General features: G+C 37.5%; 2 protein-coding genes across 3 annotated transcripts; one reads left to right on the top strand and one right to left on the bottom strand.

Moving 5' to 3' along the window:
- The first annotated feature begins 173 nt into the window (after positions 1-173).
- On the top strand, positions 174-23,459 carry LOC107220933 (cubilin). Its single transcript, XM_015659735.2, has 53 exons — positions 174-448; positions 515-644; positions 755-889; positions 979-1,026; positions 1,098-1,238; positions 1,345-1,448; positions 1,542-1,689; positions 1,772-2,017; positions 2,666-2,987; positions 3,067-3,395; positions 3,634-3,990; positions 4,162-4,324; positions 4,586-4,776; positions 4,920-5,448; positions 5,676-5,901; positions 6,051-6,368; positions 6,526-6,689; positions 6,924-7,265; positions 7,375-7,731; positions 7,851-8,386; positions 8,480-8,750; positions 8,933-9,178; positions 9,321-9,832; positions 9,925-10,120; positions 10,224-10,589; positions 10,700-10,896; positions 11,132-11,283; positions 11,738-11,923; positions 12,051-12,232; positions 12,316-12,537; positions 16,270-16,416; positions 16,567-16,645; positions 16,739-16,853; positions 17,124-17,286; positions 17,376-17,597; positions 17,862-17,947; positions 18,069-18,298; positions 18,512-18,715; positions 18,818-18,953; positions 19,085-19,415; positions 19,582-19,758; positions 19,882-20,044; positions 20,210-20,387; positions 20,548-20,781; positions 20,885-21,050; positions 21,241-21,458; positions 21,590-21,673; positions 21,759-21,823; positions 21,955-22,204; positions 22,389-22,551; positions 22,755-22,993; positions 23,098-23,209; positions 23,278-23,459. The coding sequence occupies exons 1-53, from the start codon at positions 366-368 to the stop codon at positions 23,280-23,282; spliced, it is 11,166 nt and encodes a 3,721-aa protein (XP_015515221.2). The 5' UTR covers positions 174-365; the 3' UTR covers positions 23,283-23,459.
- Positions 12,622-15,224, bottom strand: LOC107220951. 2 transcript variants are annotated; one of them, XM_046731569.1, is made up of 3 exons: positions 14,615-14,747; positions 14,168-14,308; positions 12,622-13,946 (listed from the first exon to the last, which is right to left on the bottom strand). In XM_046731569.1, the coding sequence occupies exons 1-3, from the start codon at positions 14,680-14,682 to the stop codon at positions 12,770-12,772; spliced, it is 1,386 nt and encodes a 461-aa protein (XP_046587525.1). In that variant the 5' UTR covers positions 14,683-14,747; the 3' UTR covers positions 12,622-12,769. The 2 variants fall into 2 exon arrangements, with proteins under 2 accessions (XP_046587525.1, XP_046587532.1); XM_046731576.1 differs by lacking the exon at positions 14,615-14,747 and adding an exon at positions 14,772-15,224 and having other exon boundaries at positions 12,623-13,946.
- Positions 23,460-23,536: the final 77 nt, after the last annotated feature.

The raw sequence follows: 23,536 nt of genomic DNA, 5'->3' as shown, positions 1-23,536 counted from the left end.
TAATAATCTGAAGTATCGATTTCCATTATAAAATAAATTTGATCGCACGCACTCTAATAACGACAGTCTCCTAATATCCTGATCTGTTGATTATAGCATTTCCTATTTTGTTAGAAAGAAATAAAAGTGAATTTAACGATTCGGAGATCTCACAGTTTCAGTGTAACTCAATATTGGGTGTTATTGAAAACGCCCCCTGATTGAGCATCCGTTATCAGTGCACAACCGAATTACTACGCCTCTCGCTATTCAGTTCGCTGGAAACAGTGGCTACGGGAGTATCTGTTCTAAACCAGTAATAATATGTTGCACGTTTAATGTATACTTTCGTATAAATAAACCTATAGAGATCATTTTTACACGACATGATCCTAGGCACGAGTCGATGGCTCGCCGCAGCCATCCTTTTTCACTGGTCGCGTATTTCCTTCGCGTGGCTGGATGACAGGTGAGCTTCTCTTCGCCTTAACATAAAGACACGCGACTCGCGACTCGTTTTTTAAAAAAATTTCAGACCAGTCCTCGATGTGCGGAATGGAAACCTCTTCGTTACTAGTGCCAAGGACCGGAATATCACGCTAGAAACTGTCGGGACGAGCTACGTTACTGTTAATGGAATTGATCTGATGCAAGCTGCGAGATCGGTGAGCTGGATTGAAACAAAATATCTACACTTGAAAATTTCGACGAAGCAACAATCAAAGACTGATTTATTTTTTGGATTGATAAAAATCTGCTTTTATTACATACTCAGGCCAAGGAAGCTGCCCAGTTGGTCGAAAGATGGAAATACGGAGCTCTTGCGGATTTGCAAAATACGGTAAAACAGCTCACCGAAAATTACGAGAATATTGTAAACACAGAATTGGGACCGACTCGTCGTACGCCCGTGAGTCAGTCAATCTACATTATAAAAAAAATTTTACGGTACATTATCCGTTGCGGTATTTGAAAATATAAAAAATGTTGGAATCACAGGCGGCTGACGGTGCCACCTCGGATCAATTCCAGCAACTCTCCACGGAGGTAAGTAAAATACTTTGCAATTGTTATTCAATTTTATTCTTGCGACTGACGATTTTGATTTCGTTCCGTAGGTGAATCTGCTAAAGATGCGAGTGGCAAGCATCTTGAGCAGAATGGTGGCTGATGAGTGCGCGAGTAATCCTTGCCAGAATGGCGGCACCTGTGAGGATATGATCGACGGGTATAAATGCCGTTGCAGGGAAGGCTGGGAGGTATAAATTATTGCGTTAGAATAGAATCTTTTTAAATAACTTTGGGTAAATCTTTAATATTCATATTAAAGATAAATCGCTCCACAAACTTTCAATCACATTTCAGGGACCGCAGTGCAACGTCGACGTCAACGAATGCGCCATATACGCAGGAACCGATCTCGGATGTCAGAACGGAGCTGAGTGTACGAATCTGCCTGGGACCTACGAGTAGGTTTATTTTCTCTTCGATAACGCGATCTCGTAGGGACGAACCATTCGAAAATCAGATCCGACTGACGCTTGTCTTTGTTCAAACAACAGATGTAGGTGCAAGGGAGATTGGTACGGTATTCACTGCACCAAACAGTCGATGGCTTGCAACATCGAAGGATCCCGAGATCTCTGCGGTCACGGTGTCTGCGTTCCTACCACGACGGGGGTTCTCCGGTACACCTGCATTTGCGATCAGGTAAGCATCGCGAATCTTGCCCTCGCCATTGACACACATCACGCTATTATCGACGCTGATGTCTCGTTCGTCAACATCGCAGGGCTGGGAACGTGCTGACCAAGGAAATCCAGCCTGCGTTAAAGACGTCGATGAGTGCTCTGGCAAACACCCGGCGTGTTCGGTCGACCCATTGGTGACCTGCGTCAATTTGCCCGGATCTTATAGCTGCGGCGGATGTCCTGCGGGATATACCGGTAACGGATACCGGTGTGTCGATATCAACGAATGCGCCGTCAACAACGGGGGATGCAGCATCTCTCCTCGCGTTGAATGCGTCAACACAAGGGTGAGCTATGTAGGGTGGTCCTTGAAAAGATCATTTTTTAATTTCGACCGTCTCGCATTCTAAATCGGCTCTAGATAATTCAAAAATAATTCCAGAATTTTTGCAGATTTTCACCTCAACTCTAACCCGTGCCGCAGAGAGGGTGGACTCCATTCAATCCTTTCAGGGGTGAAATTTGGTATAGGGGGGTTTCTTGTACCATTGATTACGAATCTGAACTCAATATTTGAAAATTTTGAATGGTGGAACCGATATGGCAATATCAAGTGACTTTTGGGGTTTTGATCGATCATATTGGATCCGCTATTTTGAATTTTCAAATGTTGAGTACAGATTCGTAATCAGCGACCTCAATAAACCCCTATATCAAATTTCATCTAAATCGGTTCCATAAATTTGATGTGCCTCTGAAAGGGTTGAATGAGGTACGGGTTGGAATTGAGAAAAAAATCTGAAAAAATTAGGGTATTATTTTTTAATCATGTGGAGCCAGTTTGAGGAGCGAGCCTGTCGAAATTCAAAAATGACCTTTTCCAGGACCACCCTGGCGAGCATGTAGGGTATCTATTTGTTGAGGCGAGAACGAAGCTCGCTTGCAAACCTGGTCGGCTCCCCCATCAATCAATTTGACAATTCTATTACTCACAGGGTTCAAGAGAATGCGGCGCGTGTCCCTCCGGCTATTCTGGAAACGGAGAGATTTGCGTATACGTCGGAGTTTGCTCGATAGATAACGGCGGGTGCCATCTGCTCGCTACTTGCCTTCACACCCCGGGCATGGTCCAAGGAACGGTGCAGTGCCGTTGTCCACCCGGATACATGGGCGACGGAATGGGAATCCATGGTTGCTGGATAGCGAACGGGGGTAATTTCGGGCCCTCTGCATGCTCGAGCAATCCGTGCAGCCATGGAAGTTGTGTGCCGGTCGGAACGAACGACTACAGGTGCAATTGCCAAGTAGGGTATAAAGGTGAGGCGGTTCTAGGTCAGAGGCTTACGTGGTTTCCGATGGAGGGTCCGCTTTTCTAATTATCGTGTATATTTCTCAGGAATAAATTGTAATATCCGGAACAATCCTTGCGACCCTAATCCGTGCAGGAACGAAGGAACTTGCAGGGTCTCTGCAGATGGAAGCAGGGCCATATGCAGATGCACTTCGCAATTCTCCGGGCCCCGATGCTCAACGGCACGGCAGAGCTGCGGAGGTACCCTAACAGATCCTGCGGGTACGCTGCAATTCCCTAGCTCTGGCAATGTATATCAAAACGGTTTGAGCTGCGCCTGGGCTTTAACGACCAATACCTCTCTTGTCCTCAATGTCACCTTCATCGCTTTCAAGTTGGAAAATTCGAATGATTGCCAGAACGACTTTGTCCAGGTGAGTTTAAAGCTGCCTAAAGACAATTCTCTGCCTGAGGATTGACGAAACTGATTTATCATCGCACCTACTTTACACAGCATGTGTGACATACAGGTACATATGTTTCAATGGTACTGGCGTATTATTACGAAGATGTGAAAGGCACTGGACAAAAAAAAAACATGAAATTTATGAAAACACCACCCCTTGGATATTATAATTACGTACGTTCTATACATAGCGAAATGATTCGTAGATTCACGATGGCGGATCAGCCGGTGATCACATGATTGGAAGATACTGTGGGGACCATTTGCCCAATGGTACAGGAACCATAATATCATCCCGACACACACTGTACTTGTGGTTCCATTCGGATCACAGTATTTCGGACGATGGATTTACCTTGCAATGGAATTCGATAACACCGTTGTGTGGGGGTGAAATAATTGGCGAACATGGAACAATACGTTCACCTGGATCGCCAGGAAAATATCCTCCGAACAGGGACTGTGATTGGCACGTGGAAACTTCTCCAGGGAAAAAAATTCAATTCCACTTTTACTCTATGGCGCTGGAGCAGCACCCGAACTGCGACCACGATAATCTAACGGTATACATGTTTTGTTGTACACTAGGTATTTTGTTACTTATAATTATCATATCATGAGTTCTCTTTCTCTCTCTCTCTCTCTCTCTCTCTCTCTCTCTCTCTTTGTGCCTGATGACCTAATAAGAGAGTTTGTGATACGCAGAATAAATGACCGACTTCTTTGTATCACAGATAAGAGGTGGACCCGAGGAAGACAGCCAGCAATTAGGACTTTACTGCAATCACACTCAACCTCCGCCACTGATTACACCCGGAAATGAGGCATGGCTTCATTTTCATTCTGACGGCGCTGTTCAGGATAATGGTTTCCAAATTACTTTTTCGAGCATAGCAGGTAATTGAATAGTACGCACATGCATATAGTGATTAGCACTTAAAGGTACGATTCGCCGAACACGATAATAGTTACTTGAACCAACGTGTAAAGTATACAGGTATCTTCGTTTGATCAAGGAATAAAAATTCTTTACCATGCATTTATTAGAGAATCATCAGAATCACCTTGCATAAGTAATGAATTATTTGTAATAGATTACCTAGCATTTTATCCAGAATTTATAGTTAATTAAAATTTTCCTAATATATTATTTCACAGGTGCGGATGGTTGCGGGGGAGTTCATACAGATCCGTCAGGTTACATTACTTCACCCCGTTTCCTTGAAAGGTATGAAGCAAATCAAGAATGCGAGTGGAAGATCCAAGTAGCTAATGGAGAACGAATCAAAATAACATGGGTTACTCTAGACGTCGAAAATTCCGAGAATTGTCATTACGACTATGTTGAGGTAATTTTCGACATATCCCCCATAGCAATTTACGGTTGAGCGAATACCACAATTAATGATGAATTTAAACAATACATAATACAAGTAATGCAGATATTGTGCATAGTTGGAACAAATTCAATAGCGTTATTTTTGGTGAACAGCTATTTGACGGAGATAACAGAGAAGCCCCGTCATTGGGAAAATTCTGTGGTCGTAATGCTGGTGCACTTCCTCCAGACAAACTATCTTCTTCAAATATTGTATTGATCAGATTTGTATCTGACTGGTCTTTGAACGGAAAAGGTTTTCACTTACGATACGAAGTCTGGTGTGGCGGAGAATTTACGGAGCCAACAGGTGTCATAAAATCACCGTATTATCCAAATCCTTATCCTGCTTCAAAGACGTGTATCTACGAGATAATACAACCACTTGGCAAAGCCATAAGACTCACGATCCAGTCAATGGATATCGAGGACCTTCATTACAACTGGTGTCGTTTTGACTACCTGAAAATTCACGATGGTGATAATGAAAATTCAACACTAATCGGCACTTATTGTGGCACCAACTCGTCAATTCCTGAATCTCCGATCATGTCGACCCATAATTATTTATGGATCAAGTTTGTGTCAGATTACTCTGGCCGTAATGCGGGATTCTTGGCTACATATACTACTCTAGATGTCAGTGAGTATGAGTTCAGTTTTACTTAATTCATCTGCAGACTAAAACGATGTATATAGAACACATGAAATATCCGCATAAACCAGCTATAGGTATTTTCTCCACCTACAGAGTAATTGCAATGCAAATATCAAATCTGTAATATAAATAATACACTTTTGATTTTCCCGAAACAAGGCTCACTCTTGGTTATTATAATGTAAAATGTACGTGTCGTTTATACCAACTAGGGTGTGGAGGTATTTTAAAAGCACCTTCGGGAGTAATTCACTCACCATCCACCACAAATTGGTATGGTGGTACGCAAGACTGTACGTGGATAATTCAGGCACCACCAGGACAGATTGTAAAACTGGATTGGCACGCATTTGATCTGGAAGACAGCAGTGACTGTCGTTTTGACTATGTCAAAATATCTCAGAATTTATCAAGTACCTCACAAGTGGATATGGGAACGTAAGTCATATCATTTAGAATCTTTCAAGTTTATGTAAATATAAGTATTACACAAAATAAATTAAAAGAGTCAGCAAGATAATTAAACCTATAGAACGGTATCATATTACTAAACATGTGACATCCTGTTATAATTTGTCATGTTTTAGCTACTGCGGCTCAACCGTACCACTTACAATGATGACCCAATCACGAATGATGACAATTCGATATTATACTGATGAATCTATCACTAGAGATGGTTTTATGGCTTCATATGTATTTATTGACGGCTCCAAGTTTTGCGGTGGAAACTATTACTCGTTGACTGGTGTCATTACATCACCTAATTACCCCAATACATACCCGGAAAGAAGGACTTGCGAATGGACCATCATTGCCCCTAATAGACACCAAGTTTTATTAAACGTTACAGCGTTCGAGTTGGAAAGATTTAGGTCTTGTTCATTTGACTACCTTGAAATTAGGTAAAAAATATCTCTAACCGGGTACAGATCTTTGCTTTGATTTTGTACTTAATTTGCAGCTATTCAGACGTAGGGGGAGGTGGGACTAGAGGGATTAACATGTATGTGTGCCTCTTATTGCTAGAAATCTTGAAACTAGCCTTTACATTCTTTTCAGAAATGGTGGTCTCCCAACATCCCCTTTGATTGGAAAATATTGTGGAACGGAGATTGCAAATCAAACCATTCAGAGCTTTAGTAATAAAATGTATCTGAAGTTTGTCACAGATCAGTCGGTTAGTCTTTCTGGGTTCAGAATAGAATGGGACAGCAATACCGTGGGTTTGTAAATATATTTAAATAACAATTAACTCTGCCTTATATTACCTGTCGAATACTATCACTTATTTGCAGCAAACTATTACCAACAAAATTAATTATTCAACTCTGTAACATTATCGAACGTTGAAATTCAATGGCAGCTTCTTGTAATTAGTAAAAAAAATGGAATGTATGTTCAAAGCCCGATGATACACTACGATTTATACATTATGGTCATTTGATGAATTTTTTCAGGTTGTGGCGGTACTTTAAGCAATGTTGCAGGAACCATCTCTTCTCCAAATTATCCTCAGCCCTATAGTCATAATGCTGTTTGCACCTGGAGCATTAAAGTCGCCGCTGGCAGTCTTATTCAATTTGTGATAATTGACATTGAACTTGAAGAACAATCCAGTTGTTATTCTGATTATATAGAGATTTTTGAAGGACCCTATAGCTGGCGTGATAAAAAATTAGGAAGATACTGCAATTCAAATAATCCTCTGACCATAAATACTACGACCAATATAGCAACCATACGTTTTCGCAGTGATTTCAGCGGCAGCGGTCGAGGCTTCCATATCAATTACAGGGCTGGTAAGTAAATTTGGCAAAAACGTAATTTTTAATAGATATAATTAATATATGAGAGTTCAGTCAGAACTTGATTTAACTTTCTCACCACCATGATCTTAATTGCTTTCAGTGTGTCATAAAAAGCTTGATGATTTCCGTGGAGTTATTGAATCACCCAATTTCCCAAATAATTATCCTAATCACGAAAATTGTAGCTGGTTAATTGAGGCACCTATGGGTAACAAGCTAAACATCACCTTTTCTCACTTTGATTTGGAACAGAGTCATTTCGATGAATCTTGCTCGTATGATTATTTGACGATAAAGGAAGGGGTAGATAACACACCGAATAGAGTTATCGGAACGTATTGTGGCTTGAGACACCCACCATCAAAAATTGTATCTACCGAATCCCAGGTTTTTCTACAATTTATTTCGGATGGTAGTGTACCTTACAATGGCTTTCGACTTGAATGGGTTGTCAATGGTGGGTCAAATGTTCAGATTTTTTCAAATATTCAACACTAACATTGTTTGGAAGCTAGCATAGCTAGTGATGATTATATATTATATATGAATATTACCACAGTACTTCTCAATTCATAGGTTGTGGTGGTGTCCTGAATAAAGCAGTAGGAACAATCACGTCTCCGGGATACCCTGAACCCTATCCTGCAAATATTGAATGCAAGTGGACGATTGAGGTGGACTATACTCACAGCATAGAAGTTACTTTCATCGATGTGCAGCTAGAAACAGTGCAGGATTGTCAGCATGATAGACTCACCATTTACGGTGGAGCCAGCACTGAAGCACCTATATTAATAGATACGTGTGGAATGAATAGTTCGCATTCAAATATCTTCACAAGTTCAAACAACAAGATGTTGATCAACTTCAAAGCAGATCATAATTATCAAGGCACAGGCTTTAAAATAACGTACCGAAGCGTGAACATTCAGTGTGGTGGAAGGTTCACAACGCCAACAGGTGTCATAAGTTCACCTAACTACCCAAACAATTATCCACGCAATCGGAACTGCGAATGGCTTATACAAATGCCTCCCAATCATCATGTAAACCTTACATTCACCGAATTTGATGTTGAGCACACAGGAAATTGTACCGACGATTATGTTAGAGTAGGTTGCACGAATCCAAAAATGTGTACTGTGCAAGATTTGCTTGTATAAGGCTTATATTAGTGTGATGTTCAATTATAATGTATTTCACAGATTTATGACGGTTCCACACGAGATGCACCTATACTGGGTTCTTACTGTGGCAACAGCAACCCTCCAACTCAAATTTCGTATGACAACGAGCTCTTGGTAGTTCTCAGATCCGATAGTTACGTTACATCGAAAGGTTTCAGTGCTACCTATAATATGGCATGTGGCGGACGCATTGCTGCTGATCCCCCAGGATTTATTTCCATAAATTCTCCACTTGGATTGCATACGGATGTATATAACTGCACCTGGATTATTGTAGCACCAGACCTTGGTAAGTTTCATTGTCTTAATAGCACAGCTCAATACAAAAACTGTATGACCACTGCTCAAATTGAATATTTGTTAATGTGATTCGTTTCGCATTTAAATCAATTTAAGATGTTTTCGTTTGTAAATTTACAATTTATGCTTATTAATTCATATTCTGTCTATCGTGTGAATTCCACGTTGCAGCGGATCATGTTACGATAACACTGACACATTTGCAACTTGGTAAACAATCTTGGCTTGACAATTGTGAGGAAAGTTCTCTACAGATTTACGAAGGAGAAGGGACAGATGGACCTCTGCTGAAGAGATTGTGCTCGACTACAGTACCTCCACCACTCACAAGTCAAGGAAATGCTTTCACTGTCCAATTGTCGTCTTTTAATATGCAGCTATCAAGTTTTACAGCCATGTATTCTACACTCAATTCAGGTTTGTTTTGCAACAACGCTTGTAAGAGATTGTTAATGAAAAAATTAGGTATAGTTGTGGTATCCGATAATATGGATGTACCACTCCAGTATATGAATTTCATTACTTTACCAATAATTCCTAACGATAAAAATTATTACAGCGTGTGGAGGAAATTATACATCAGAACACGGTACTATTGCCACGCCAGGATATCCAGATAATTACCCTCGAAATGTCGAGTGTGTTTGGATACTCCCAGTATCTCCGGGGAATTCTATAAGTTTATCCTTCACTGACTTCGCCATTACGCAAAATCCCAACTGTAATTCAGATTATTTAGAAGTGCGAGAAGACAACGCCATTGGCAATCTAGAAGGCATTTATTGTGGCTCGAGTAAAAGTAACATAATTTCAAATAAAACTCTGTGGATGAAATTTGAGACTTCAAATATAACAACTGAGAAAGGGTTCAGGGCCGAGTACCACTTATTGCGCAGCAACGATTTAACAGGACCCACTGGCAAAGTTACCTCACCACTGTACCCACGACCATGCATGCTTGAAGGAGATTATTCATATCGTATTACAGTTCACTTTACACAGTCAATACAAATTACTTTTGAAGATTTCCACCTTGAGACATATACAGATGATTGTAACAATTTGCTGACTGTGAGTATTCAAGATTTTGTTTACTTACTTCTACAGAGTACACACCAGCCAGTTTAGATTTTATTCATTTCATTTGAAAATGACGTTTTTAGATTTATGACGGATACGACGCATATGCACCTAAGCTGACCGAAAACTGTGGCCTGATATTACCAGAGTCGGTAAAATCCTCTGGTAATGTAGTTTACATTGTGTTTTCCACCACAGTATTCAGAAGCGGCAGTTGGTTCCACCTAAGCTGGTTAGAAGTTCCTAGGGATACAGATGAATCTTCATTTGATACGAACGGTAAGTACATTTCAGGCAATCATTCCGGTACTTGTAATAATACGACATAATGTCAATGTGTTAATCTACTGCTATTATAAATTGCTCTGATTAAACTGTGTAGAATGCGAGGAAATCATATCGCTGTCAAATTCGTCGAATAGCACTTATGTATTTCATTCGCCTGGATGGCCTGAGGGTTACGACAACAACCTTAACTGCAATTGGATATTTGAATCATCTCCTGGAACACATCTTGCTTTGGCGTTCAATACCTTAGATCTCGAAGAAGATGCGACTTGCCTCTCAGATCAAGTCAAAATTTATTCAGGAACTTCTTTGGCCACGCAACGTGAATGGTCTTACATTGGAAGCTATTGTCACCCTAATATGACATACACGCTTATACAAACTTCCAATTTAATGAAGGTGGAATTCCACAGTGATTCATGGATTAATAAAACTGGATTCTCAGCGCGTGTTTATAAGGGTATGTTTCGAAATTCATCGAAGTGCAAGATTATCAATATATATTTCAGAGTCTACTATTTTTCTGACATTGTACATACTCAAATACCTACTCAATATTCATGTTTTCAGTTTGTGGCGGTGAGTTAAATGGTCCAAATGGAGTAATAGAAGTTAATTCCACATCTCCAATGGGGCGGCAAGTTTGGTCAGTAGCATGTCAATGGAACGTTACAGTAAGACCTGGGAGAAAGATAGAAGTGACTATTATTGACTTGAACATAGAAACTGGCACTGATAACTCAGCATGCAGGAATAACTTCCTTATGGTAAGATAAATTTTTTTACATTCTCACTATTATGTTTGTTATATTAATTACATTAGTGCAATTCGGTGGATTTCTCATATTTAACAATATGCAGAATATAGTACATTTTGTCAATCTCATACTTATATCGACCTGAAGGATTCACTATGCAGTGTTCCAGCTAAAAAATTTCATCCGTGATATAGTATAAATCCTTCTCGTATTAACAAAGTTATCATTTCACTGGTGGTTATAGTTGAAAAATGGTGGCTCAAGTGCTTCTCCTCTTCTCGGCAATGGCAAATATTGCGGCCAGAATATTCCAGGTCTGCTAACTACAACTGGAAACCAACTATATGTCTATGTGGTGGGGACAAAGTCCGGGACTCAGTTCAAATTATCATATCGGTAAAAATATTCTCAACTTTCCCATATGAATTGTATTGCATTTAACACCATCATCATACCTTATCAAGTTAGTACAAATCATCGTCTCCAGTAGTAAAGTAGTGATATCTAACAGTCCGAATTACCGGAGTCCGATTGTTGCAAAAGTGAGCCTTAAGTATTCGAGTACTTCAGAACTAGTGCAAATATTACTCGAGATAAACTTCAGTACTGCAGTACTTTGATGGTGCAATATTAATTTTCCTTGAAGCAGTCTTATAATGATTCGCGAATACTTAATGCTAAGACGATATGCTTGCACCTTGTGCTGGTTCAAATATGAAAACATGAGCCTTCTTTTTCCTTGATTTAATCATATGATGATCCCCCATCACTAATCCATGGATATATTTTAACTGTCTCACCACATCAAACACTAATTTTCTTTGGCGCTATTGCAATAAATTTTTTGTAGGGAAGTGGGAAGCAATTGTGGTAGTTCATACCGTTTAACAGATGCACTGAAAAGTATCCAAATAAAAACACCAAACTTTCCAAACATTCCACACCCATATACAGAATGTTTTTGGACAATTATGGCTCCAAGTGGACAATCAATCACGATCCATTTCGAGTCTTTTGACCTAACAAGTGATTTGAAGTAAGTTTTATAGTTCTGATAACTGTAGAACAATAGCTATAGCTATCGTCAATATGAGTTAAATTCAATATATTGTAGTAATCCATCCAATGCGAGATTACGATTATATAATGAATTATTGTTGCAGTTGCGCCAAAGAATATTTGGAAGTTAGAGATGGCGGAACTGATTCATCGTCACTTATGGGACTGTTTTGTAGCGATGATATACCCAGTAGTATGATTACGACTGGGAATTTTATGTACCTCCATTTTTATACTGATGTTGACAGTCCCAAGCAGGGATTCAAAGCTACTGTGAGCATTGAAAGTAAGCTAGTAAATTCAGGCCTGAATAATTTCATACTGTAGCAGATTTCCTCAGGAAATCTAATTGAACTATTTGATTTGAAGATATTTGTGGTGGAACTCTAAGAGGGAGAAATAACAGAATACAATCACCTAATTACCCTTCGCCATATCCCGATCAAACTACTTGTACTTGGCGTGTTTTGGGACCACCTGGTCATACAATGAAGCTGCAATTCCAAGACATCAATCTACCTCGTCGATATAGATGCAATTCCACTGACCACGTCGATATCTCAGCGCAAGTAGGGAACAACCGCAGTAACGGTAAGTTATTGCATACCTTTCACGGTGAACGATATTCAGCATGCATACAATAAAGCAATACACATATAGGTATATATACAATAATATATTTATATATTTACACCTTTTTTCAAAAGATTGGTTCGAATATTTTAATTGTTAATTATTATAATACCTATGTAATATAGTTTTTAACCCTTTATCCGGTTGGAAAATTATTTGAACTACTTATTTTTATTTGCAAATTTGACTGTCACTCTGCGTCACTGTCCTCTTGCACAGCATTTTCTCTTATTGATTCTTCTCCATTCGAGTTTTCCTCTTCGGCACTATTGTCTTGGACTGTATTTTGTTTCGCTGATATTTGCTCCATATTTACTGAGTCCGAAGCCTCAGCGTCATCTTGTTTAGTACCTGTTACACTATGTTTTGCGACTTCGTTCGCATTATATTTAGATTTCCCATAGCAAATTTTGCTTTGCTCAGTTGAATAATCATCTTCCAGATTACAAGTACCAGACTCGTATTCTTCTGGCTTGTCTGTTTCGTGTATCGGTGCATCTAAAACTGGTAATTTGCAGTCATTCGTTCGAGGTTTACATTCCAATTCACCTTCAGAGGTTTTTTCCGAAAATTTTTGTTTCACGTTTACTTTCTTAGCTCTTTTTTTTTTTATCAACCCATTCTCGTTCAAGTAGTAACTATTTTCTGGTAAATTATTCGGATATTTAATTTTCTGACCATTTGATTGAACAGGTTTTGTAATTTTGTGATTTTTCTCCTTAGGCAATTCAGTCCTTCTCAAGTCGATATTTCCCTTACATAGATCATTACTCTTATTATTGTGTTTTTGTTTTTTAATTTTCTCTGAATTCACATTCTGTTTTTCGAATTCTTTTTCTTTTCCTCTCTTATCATTATAATCTAATGCAGATGCAGTCTCTTTAGGTGGCTGTATGTCCGGTACTTGATCGGAATTCACAGTAAACTCATGTTTAAGTTCACTGTCCTCTGATTTACCAATACCACATCCAGATTTTTCCGTGACTTTATTCTTAGATTTCTCTTTTTTCGACGCTGAATCAAAATTGGAGTGCAAGTTCTTCGTAAAGCCATCCAGGTGGCCGGCATCATTGTCCAACGTTTCGTTTGGTGCTTCGAGCTTGGTAGATCTCTTAATTTTCTTAGATCTAGGTTTATCAGCATGCCTATCGTACTTAACATTTTCTTTACTTTTACTAACTTTGTTCTGGCTCATCTTTTCTCTTTTTTCTCCATAATATACTTTTCCATTGCGTTCATTTGATTCTTCCTTTTGAAATTCACTGGATTCAATCTTCTCATTTACTTCTGCATTTCGATGTTGCCCCTTTTTTTTAAGTATTTTTCGTTCTTCGTTATGAATTTTTTTTTTATGGTTTAATTTGTTGCTAAAAAAAGTATTACAAGTTATCTTCAATTTTGTGGTACTATTAGCGAAAAGGATCTAAGATTTCAAGTCCTTAAAACTTCTTCCAGTTCATTAATACTCATAATCAACAATTTTTTCCAAAACGAGATTATTGAAGATTACATTCCTCCTTATTTATTTTATCATATATAAAAAATTTTGAGCATATAGGTATATTATTCAACCTAATAATCAACTTACATAGAATAATGGTCTTCTGCTGGATTTGATGATTTATGGCGATATTTTGATGCATCACCAGAATCTCTTTTTGATTTCACTGCCGCAGACTCTAGTATAATACATACCAATATTAACAGTGTCGTGATGCTAAACCACAATCTGTAAAAGTGAATTCATTAAAATCAAATACTCTAAATCTGTACAATTAACTAACTGCTGATAATTAAAAAATTACAGCTACCCTGATAACGAAGCGTATCTGTGCAAAAAATCTGCTTAGCTTGCCGCGATTACTGTTGCATTCTTACCGAAAATTTACGTGGAATAATTTTAGTGGGCAATTGCTAGCAATAGTTGTTTATTATTCTGATGTACAGCAAGACATGCTTACATTTAGCAGATATTTTGTTGACAACTTTTGCTTAGAATAGTTTGCTTTAATTTTGATACCAAACGAGGATACACCTTGTTCTAATATTACTAGCAATGCTTTGCAACCATTGCTGTCTTTTTGCTGCAAAATTTGCTCGCATGTTGTTGTCTGGGTAGTGTTTATACGAATCCAGTGTTTGGATGTTACAGTTATTGAATATCTCTGTAGTTGAAAATTACTGGAACTCACCGCATATTTGAAGATTTGTGTGAGGTGTTGAGGTGTAAACAATTTAGTACTAAACTTTCGTTTTGAGTATATTAAATTGTCAGATCACCATATCGGCTTGTTTATGAACAACTCACGTAATCCTCTGTGATGTTATGTGCTGAGTGTTGCCCTTTATACTGAGCTAAAAGCTGGTGATCTTTGGGTAAACGTCATGCTGTTTTTTCTTTCCTCACCACAATGAGCGATGTTGATACAATCAGAACGTTAGACTTGGAATGTAAAGATCGTATGTAACAAAACCAAGATAAGTAAAATCAAGTCCCAAGTAAAATACCCAACTACAGTTGAGTATTTATGCATATTATAATGATTTCAACCAAGGTGCGTAAGATTGTGTATTGTAGGTGTAATATGCAAAACCCAAATGCACGAAGTGTCTTTCACCGCTTTGTATCACGAGTACCAGAGAGTCTATTGGCGAGGTATGCATGTCTACAATATTTGTACACCAACCTGTACGACAATTTGTGATATTCTGATACTAATGCTATGTCTGGACTAACACATACCTGTAAGAATACTCAATATGTGTATGCGACGTAAATTACCCTATGAATATTAATTCGATTTACGTCAGTAGACGGAGCATATGCTGAACTGTAATGTCATATCTTTCCATTGAAGTTATTTTCATGTACTTCATATTCTACGAATTTGGAAATTAAGTAATGCGAATTCCAGCCATACACGAATCAGAATTTGCCCTTAATAAAATCTATGCTGTCCAATTGTACTGGCAATCATTCATAATAGTATTATTAAGACTGATTTATAACTTGGAAAAAAAAACTGCTGGAAGTCTGCTTTTGAGCTGCAATCTGAAAGTCAGGACTGATTACATATATTATCACCGTTTTTTGACCAATATGAAAATTTAAATAAAAACCGGATCATGTCGAGATATAGATTTTTACATCCTAATCGTCAGTAGCTATAATTTTATCAAACGCAGTCTTTCTCGTTGACTTCTTGAGAATCTGTAACTTTTACTCCAGAAACATATAGTATAATTATTGCAGCGGTAGTATATCAAACATATCTTGGCAGGTGATATCTCCCTTGTAATGATATGCTTATCTGTTTGCAGTTCAGTATTTTTAATTGCATAAAGCTAGCAAATTGCATAAAAGGTCATTCGCATTGCAGAGCTATAATTTTCAATCCGATAATAAATTACTTTTATTCTTGATAAAAAATAGTATTTAGAATATACATGCTTAGAGAATAAAAATGAAACATCAGTATTATCGGTACTGAGTCATCGTTGGTACTTCTATTTAGGCAATGCAATTTGAATGTGATATCATCAATATCATTTTTACATTGCTCAATTACTGTTGTCACACGACTGAAATTTTTGCAGTCTAATTGTATCAAAACCATATATGTATACCAACGTAAATACTGTTTCGAGCAATTAATACAAATTAATAATAGTTTCATTACTTTTTGGCAGTACTGCAATTAGGACAATATTGTGGTAACCAAAATCCTGGGATAATCGAAACACCAGAAAACAATGTATTGATCAACTTCACAAGCATGGGTAACCGTTACACTGGGTTCAGAGGATTCAGTATGAATATATCAAGTTCTGTAGAAGGTGATTAGTAAACTCTTTGCAATATAATTTCCCAGTCATAACTCATCAGTGCATTAATTGAATAATAATCCTCTTAATTATCTATCAATTTACTGTTTTTCATTTCAATGCTACTTATATGGGATACTGAACAATAATTGAATTTTGTAGCTTGTGGAGGTTTTCTTACTGGTTCATCAGGTGAATTCCAATCACCTGGATATCCTAATCGAGGGGTACCCAAATACAGGTAAATTATTCTTATGTATGCTTATTGAAATTAATCTAGGTTTACAATTATTGATGGTGCAAGTTTTCCAATTTATGTATACTATTATTGCAGGGGATGTGTATGGAAAATAATACTGCCTGAAGGGTATCGCGTTAAAGTAGATATCTTGGATATGGGTTTCGGTACTCGAAATTCAAGATCATACTGGTCCACATCACAGATTGCAGTATGTATAACTGAAATGAGCACTCTGCACTGGAAAACTTTAAGGGGACATGAAAGATTCTGATAAAATATTATAGAACGGGATTCAGAAATACCCTACACCTAAGATCACTTTATGTAGTGCTTGTGAAACCTAATCTATGATATTCTTTAATAGCTAATCGTGATCTATAAAATCTATCGGTTTTTTTGAACGGAGTGAAGCACAGATAGTAATTATTGACCCGTACATCAATTAATGCACTCAATAACTTTTGTTTAATTCTCACAGTTTTCTAGTGACTTGGATAAAATGTCTCGTTCTAAAATAATTCTGGCTGACTCTACAGAGAGGGAAGCGTATAGCACTAGTAACACAATGACGATTGTTTACTGGTCAGCTTCTGTTGCCCACAAAGGTTTCAAAGCTCGCTACAGCAGTATTGCGCCAGCTTGTGAGTATGCTGACATGTGTTTTCATTTCATAACATTTCCGAATGGTGATTCATTATACGACCTAAAACATTGATTAATTATTTGTTAGTATGTGGAAGTGCAACGACAAATGATCAAGGTGTCTTGATCTCTAATCAGAATCCTGTCTACGACATGAGGACCTTTTCGTGTAATTGGAAAGTTTCTTCACCTACTGTCAATGTAACCGATCAAACACTTGCATTGACCATATCTGGAGTTGTTGGTAAAACCAATATGCAAACAACAATTAGTAATTGCGAAAATATGCCATCTCACATCCTAATAAGTGGTGAGTTACCGATCTCTTGATCAATTTCCTTTTATTTTATTTGAAAATATGGATATTTTTACATTCCCAACTTTTTTATACATTTCCAATATTATATGTGCTCTGGTAATGACATCTGTTTGTGCCTTGATTACGTTTCCGATGAACAATCTGTTTATCGGAATGGATTGTTTAAAACACTCATGTACAAAGAAATCAATTTTACCGGCCGAATGTTTTATATGTTTTGGTCTAAAATCGTCCGGTATTTCTTGTGAATTGTAGGTGAAAATCAAATAATATCCTGTATCTCTGGAAATTTCACCCAGGATATTGTCGTTCGTAGTCCCATGCCAGTCAATAAAATTAACGTGAGTAAACCTTGTGATACGTTCACTTATTGTTCTGATAATTTTCAATGCTTATGAAACGTACGCTCGAAAAATTAGAACAGATTTGTTATCTTGTCAAAATTTTTGAAATCATTAATAGAGTTTGAAAAGATCTTGGGGTTCGCCGAATGTAAACTTCACCATTAATTATCGCTGGCATCAATGTGGTGGAATTCTAAGCGGCCCTTCACATACTATTTCTGCACCTAGACGTCAAACGCATCCTGTTGAATGCGCCTGGTATGCAAAGTTCCCAGATAATGGAGAGACTATTGCATTGAGTTTTATAAAATTGAATATGTCATGTGATAGCGGCTATATTCTCATAAGGTAATGAGCTTATTTGCTAGGTTATTGCTATCAATTATATCTCCTATAACGTGTAAAATAATTGTACTGAATCATTAGAATAATGCTAACTTATATAAAGGTAACATAGGTGCCACATAATATTCAAGCCGAGTCGTATTCGAAATTAATATACCAAGTGATATTTGTACAACATGAACATCTAATTTTCACTAAATTCAAATCTTTCGACAGGTATGGTGGCCCATTGTCACCATTAGATAAAACAAAGTATTGCGGATACATGATACCGGGAAACATAACATCAGGATCAAATGAGTTATGGATCGAATACCATAGTAGCGCCTCGAGCAATGACTTTGAAATTCAGTTGAACACGATTCAAAATGGTTGTGGCGGAATGATGCATGGAAGAAGCTCATACATTTCTAGTCCCAAGTATGAATTATTTATAGATATTATTAATAGTTTCATTCCCAACTAGTATTCTGGTGCTAAGAGTTACTGTAATATTTATTCGTATCATAATAATTTCTTCAGCTTCCCGCAAAAGTATCCAAACAATGCAGAGTGCACGTGGTTCATAGAAGTGGAAAATGGCTATAATATTGGATTGGTGTTTGTGGATCGTTTCCATCTTGAAGAGAGTACAAATTGCGCAAACGATTTTATTCAGGTATCTTCATGATACGCATAAATTGGCAATGTCTCATTTCTGTTTGTTCGCTTCCTTACGAAGACATTGGACTATTTTTTCCATAAATAAACTGTAATTAAATTACTAATATTAACAATATTTTGTACTAGATGTTTGAGTGGAAAGAGAATGTGACTACTGCTACCGCTTATTGGTCAGATCTAGGCAAAGTATGTGGACGATCTCGCCCGTCACCGTTCAATTCAACTTCAAATAGAATGAAGGTTTTGTTCAGGTCAAATGATGTACTTCAAGCTGATGGATTCCATGCTCGTTGGAATGTGAACTGTGGTGGCACTTTGTTAGTCTCTAAGAGAATACAATACCTCACTTCACCTGGATGGCCTGTTCTCTACGAAAACAATCTTTCTTGCGAGTACACGTTCTTAGCACCTCAGAAGTACTTCATTATTGAGTTTACATCCTTTGAATTGGAACGTGGTAAGTTGAAATTATTGAAGATCATAATTTGAGTATGAACAAAACCATGTAGCCCCGATGTTCTTCGATGTCTAGTACAAGCAGCAGGCTGTATTCTGTATTTTTCAATGTTTGCTTGATTGCGTACTTTGACGGAAGGAAAAAAAAACGTAATGATTTTTTTCAGGTTTAACTTGTCGGTACGATAATGTGACTATAAGTTATTCTGATTACCGGGATCCGTCCATTTGGTGTGGTAACGAAATTCCAACTAAACAAAGAATTTATTCACATTCAGAACTAAGTTTCAAGACAGACGGAAATACACGAAAACCGGGATTCGAATTGAAATATTATATTGATGGTGAGTCCATTAATACTGGAGTTTTTAGAGTTGCCAGTAATTTGAACATCACTTTCATACTCTCAACACCATTATATTGTCACATTTTAATCTTCATAATCTAGTCATTCGTTAATTTTATAGAATGTGGTGGTCATATTACTGAACCTAGTGATATAAGATCACCGTCGCTGGACGAAAGTGGTGATTACCATGGTGGAATCAACTGTACTTGGACAGTAAAAGCACCACCTGGAAAAGCTGTTCTTGTTCGATTCGAGTCTTTCGACCTCGAAAGTTCCAGACGGTGAGTATTGAATTACAAAGAACCCTAATTGTATGATTGATCAGAGTACTTAGTGAAAATATTTGAGTAATTATGTATTTTCTTGCAAGTCTGACAGCAATGATCATACCTACGTTTAAGCGAAAAATTTTATAGAAGATGTAATTTACTATTAACCAATTTCAGGTGTCGCTATGACTATGTAGCTATATACAACACATCAACCATTGACGAACATAGCAAGCCAGACGTATTTTGTGGTACCATGAGTGATGTTCCACTATTCAAGAGATCAGACACCGGCTCAATGATTATTAATTTCATTACAGACTACAGCGTCCACCACAAAGGATTTCGTGCTAAGGTACATTTGGACAAAAAGTGCCAAAGAGTTAATAATAGTTATTATATGTGAGTCTGTCTGAGCACATGCTTTGTCATAATTACGGATTCTGTACTTGTATGCATGAGTATGAATATAAAGTTTAGTATAGTATATGTATTCGATATTATTCTTTTTGCAGATTTTTTTCAGTACTAGTATAGCAGCTGGATGTGGCGGCCACATCACCCTGAATTCTCAACCACAAACATTCAGAACCCAGAGGGGTACAACTTATGAAGCATTTGAGGACTGCCATTGGCTTGTAAAGGCATCAAGCAACAGTATTATTAAACTAACAATAACCAGCATTGATTTAAAATATTCCAACTTCACAAGTGGAAATGAAAAAAAATGTTCCGGTGATTACTTAGAGGTAATAAACGATCACTAATCTTATCATTGATGGGTACTAAAAATAGCTATCAAGTGTAGAATGCATCATATAGTTAACTTTGTTTTTTTTGTTTCTGCGCAAGATTCATGATGGTGACAGTCAATATTCTGAACTGATAGACTATTATTGCGGAAACATTGTGCCTTCCACATTCATTGTATCGTCGTCAAATAGAATGTGGATCAGACTGGTGACTGACGGCTCGCTGAATGGCAATGGAGTGACTGCTACATTGGAAAGCCTCCCTTGTAAGCTCTTGTGAACCTGTTATTTTTTTAAATTCTCACTTATATAAACTGATACTTGCATAAAGAATCAATATAGTAAATTGCTATTGACCTTGTTCAGACGATTTGTAATTAGTCTTCTTGAGGATTGCAGGCGGTACAATACTTCTGTACATCATTTCTAAAAGCAAATTTTTTTTTCCGATTGTAGCACCCTGTGGCAATCCGATCTTAACAGTTGGAAATCAGACCAAGACATTAACTTCACCAGGATTTGGTTCTACGTACGAGCCTGGATTAAGGTGTAATTGGATTCTGTCAACGCCAATAACAGACAACATACAATGGCTTACTATTCACTTCGACCATTTTGACTTGGAAAGTTCTAAGAATTGTAATGACGAAAAGTTGATGATCATCGATAAGAACGTTAGTCTTTTTCTATATTTAATTAGAATTAGCGGATGCGTTTGTATCGACTTTCCCAATTCGCATTTATATGCATGTAGTTATTTTACTATAATTCAGTTACATTACCGCGATAAAACATTATTCTCCAGCCCAGTGGCTACATCAGTGAGGGCTTTGGTGATGACGTTGTGTATTATGGAATAGAAGAGCATCATGCAACGCATGCTTGGACAGTAAGATATATTTCAGTGCAGTTTGATTGTTGGTGTCAATTTGGTCATGTGAATCATGTTTGTATAATATTAACCTAATTTGTAGGGCGACAATGGAGCAGAAAGAATTTATTCGTATTGTGGAAATAGAACACCACACGACTTTTACAGGTACATGTGTATACATGATGACAATATTTTTGACAATAATTCTAATACAATTACTAATATCTTTTCTTCAAATGACAGTGATATTGGGACTTATACTTGCAACGTAAAAAAAAGTGATCAATTCTTTGCAGCACTGGGAGAGCCGTTGAAATTAAATTCATATCCTCTCAAAATCCAAAATCAAGGCACACTGGATTCAAGCTGGGGTACAGTACGAGTCTCTGCAATCGCAATTTCACTGGTGAACAGGGTCGCATTCGTCATGAGGGTTTAACGGATTGCTGGTTCACAATCACTGCTGCAGTCGGATATACAATTTCGCTCTACTTTACGAGCTTTAATTTATATGACAGCAGGGCTTGCACCAATAATGCTTTGCAGGTAAAAAATATTCTATACATGCGTACTCAAGATTTTTTATTTTCAACGTTACAGGTATAACGTTTGTATTAGGTGATAATAATGTATCCAATGATGTTTGTCTATTCTTCACTTTTATTCAATACCAGAAGGACTATTATAGTGGTAAAAAAGAAGAAACATAAGTGGATCAATCTACTTTCAGATACGCGATGGGAATTTCAGTGCTAGCGTGTTAGACCAAATATGTGGTGTAGAACTGCCAAGTCCTATCTTCAGTTCTGGAAACCAGCTAAGTTTGCATTCATGGTCTAGCAATTATTACGGCTCTAGTAGCTATGATATAACTTATACAACGACCAAAAAAGGTGAACAGGATTAAAAAAAGCTCTACGATTTACTAGTAACCTCATACAGACAGCTTATTTTCTTTGTACTCATTCTTTATGGAAAATAGTAGAAGTTCATAAATGCTCGTTGCTTAAACAGTGAAACACTTTTCTGCATTTCATGCTTGCCTTAGTTGCATCATTGGTTGTTCATCAATTTTTGTTCACTATACATGTTACAGGAAGAGGCTGCGGAGGAAAACTTTATAATTATTCAGGTCGATTTACATCCCCATTATACCCACAACATTATCGAAATGCGAGCACATGTACTTGGGAAGTGAGCGTACCAGCCGGTAATGTTGTCGTGTTAGACTTTGAAAATTTCAACACAGGATCAGAACAAACTTGCCACACCGACTTTTTACAAGTTGTTGAAAATTATGAAGATACATTATCTTCAAGCAAATTTTGCGGACCTGTCAGTATTTCACGTATTAGATTGGTAATGCTAATGTGATTTAATTTTATTCTCTATATTAATAACGATTTTTTTTGGGGGGGGGATTCTGCTAATGGTTACAGCGCCCACCTAGTATGTATACGGCACGCACGGATACGGTACAAGTGGAATATCATACGTCATTACATAACAGAGGTACTGGCTGGACAATACTGTTCTTCGCTCAACGCCACGGTAAGTATAAAGCAGACGTTTCTCTTTCATGAAAAGATTTCATTTTTATAAGTGAATTCTATTTTCAGTGTAACGCAGCCACATTGATACATTGTCTGAATTTCCTTGATCGCAAGGTATTTTTAAACATCTCTTCTACATGATGCAAGCTAAAAATGTAATTAATAACGTAAAATACATGCGTCAAGAACGATATGTACAGTAAATCGTCAGTAACACAGAAAACAATAAAATTCATGTAAAATTACAACTCAAAGCTGCCTCAGTGTAAACACAGTCTCACACTATAAGCGGATGGTTGTCTCCTGCATGTGAAGTCATTTCGAT

The sequence above is a fragment of the Neodiprion lecontei genome, chromosome 1 (assembly GCF_021901455.1).
Source record: "Neodiprion lecontei isolate iyNeoLeco1 chromosome 1, iyNeoLeco1.1, whole genome shotgun sequence".
In the NCBI taxonomy this organism is placed as follows: domain Eukaryota; kingdom Metazoa; phylum Arthropoda; class Insecta; order Hymenoptera; family Diprionidae; genus Neodiprion; species Neodiprion lecontei.
The sequence above is the reverse complement of the archived record's forward strand: the minus strand, read 5'-3'. Positions and strand labels throughout refer to the sequence as shown.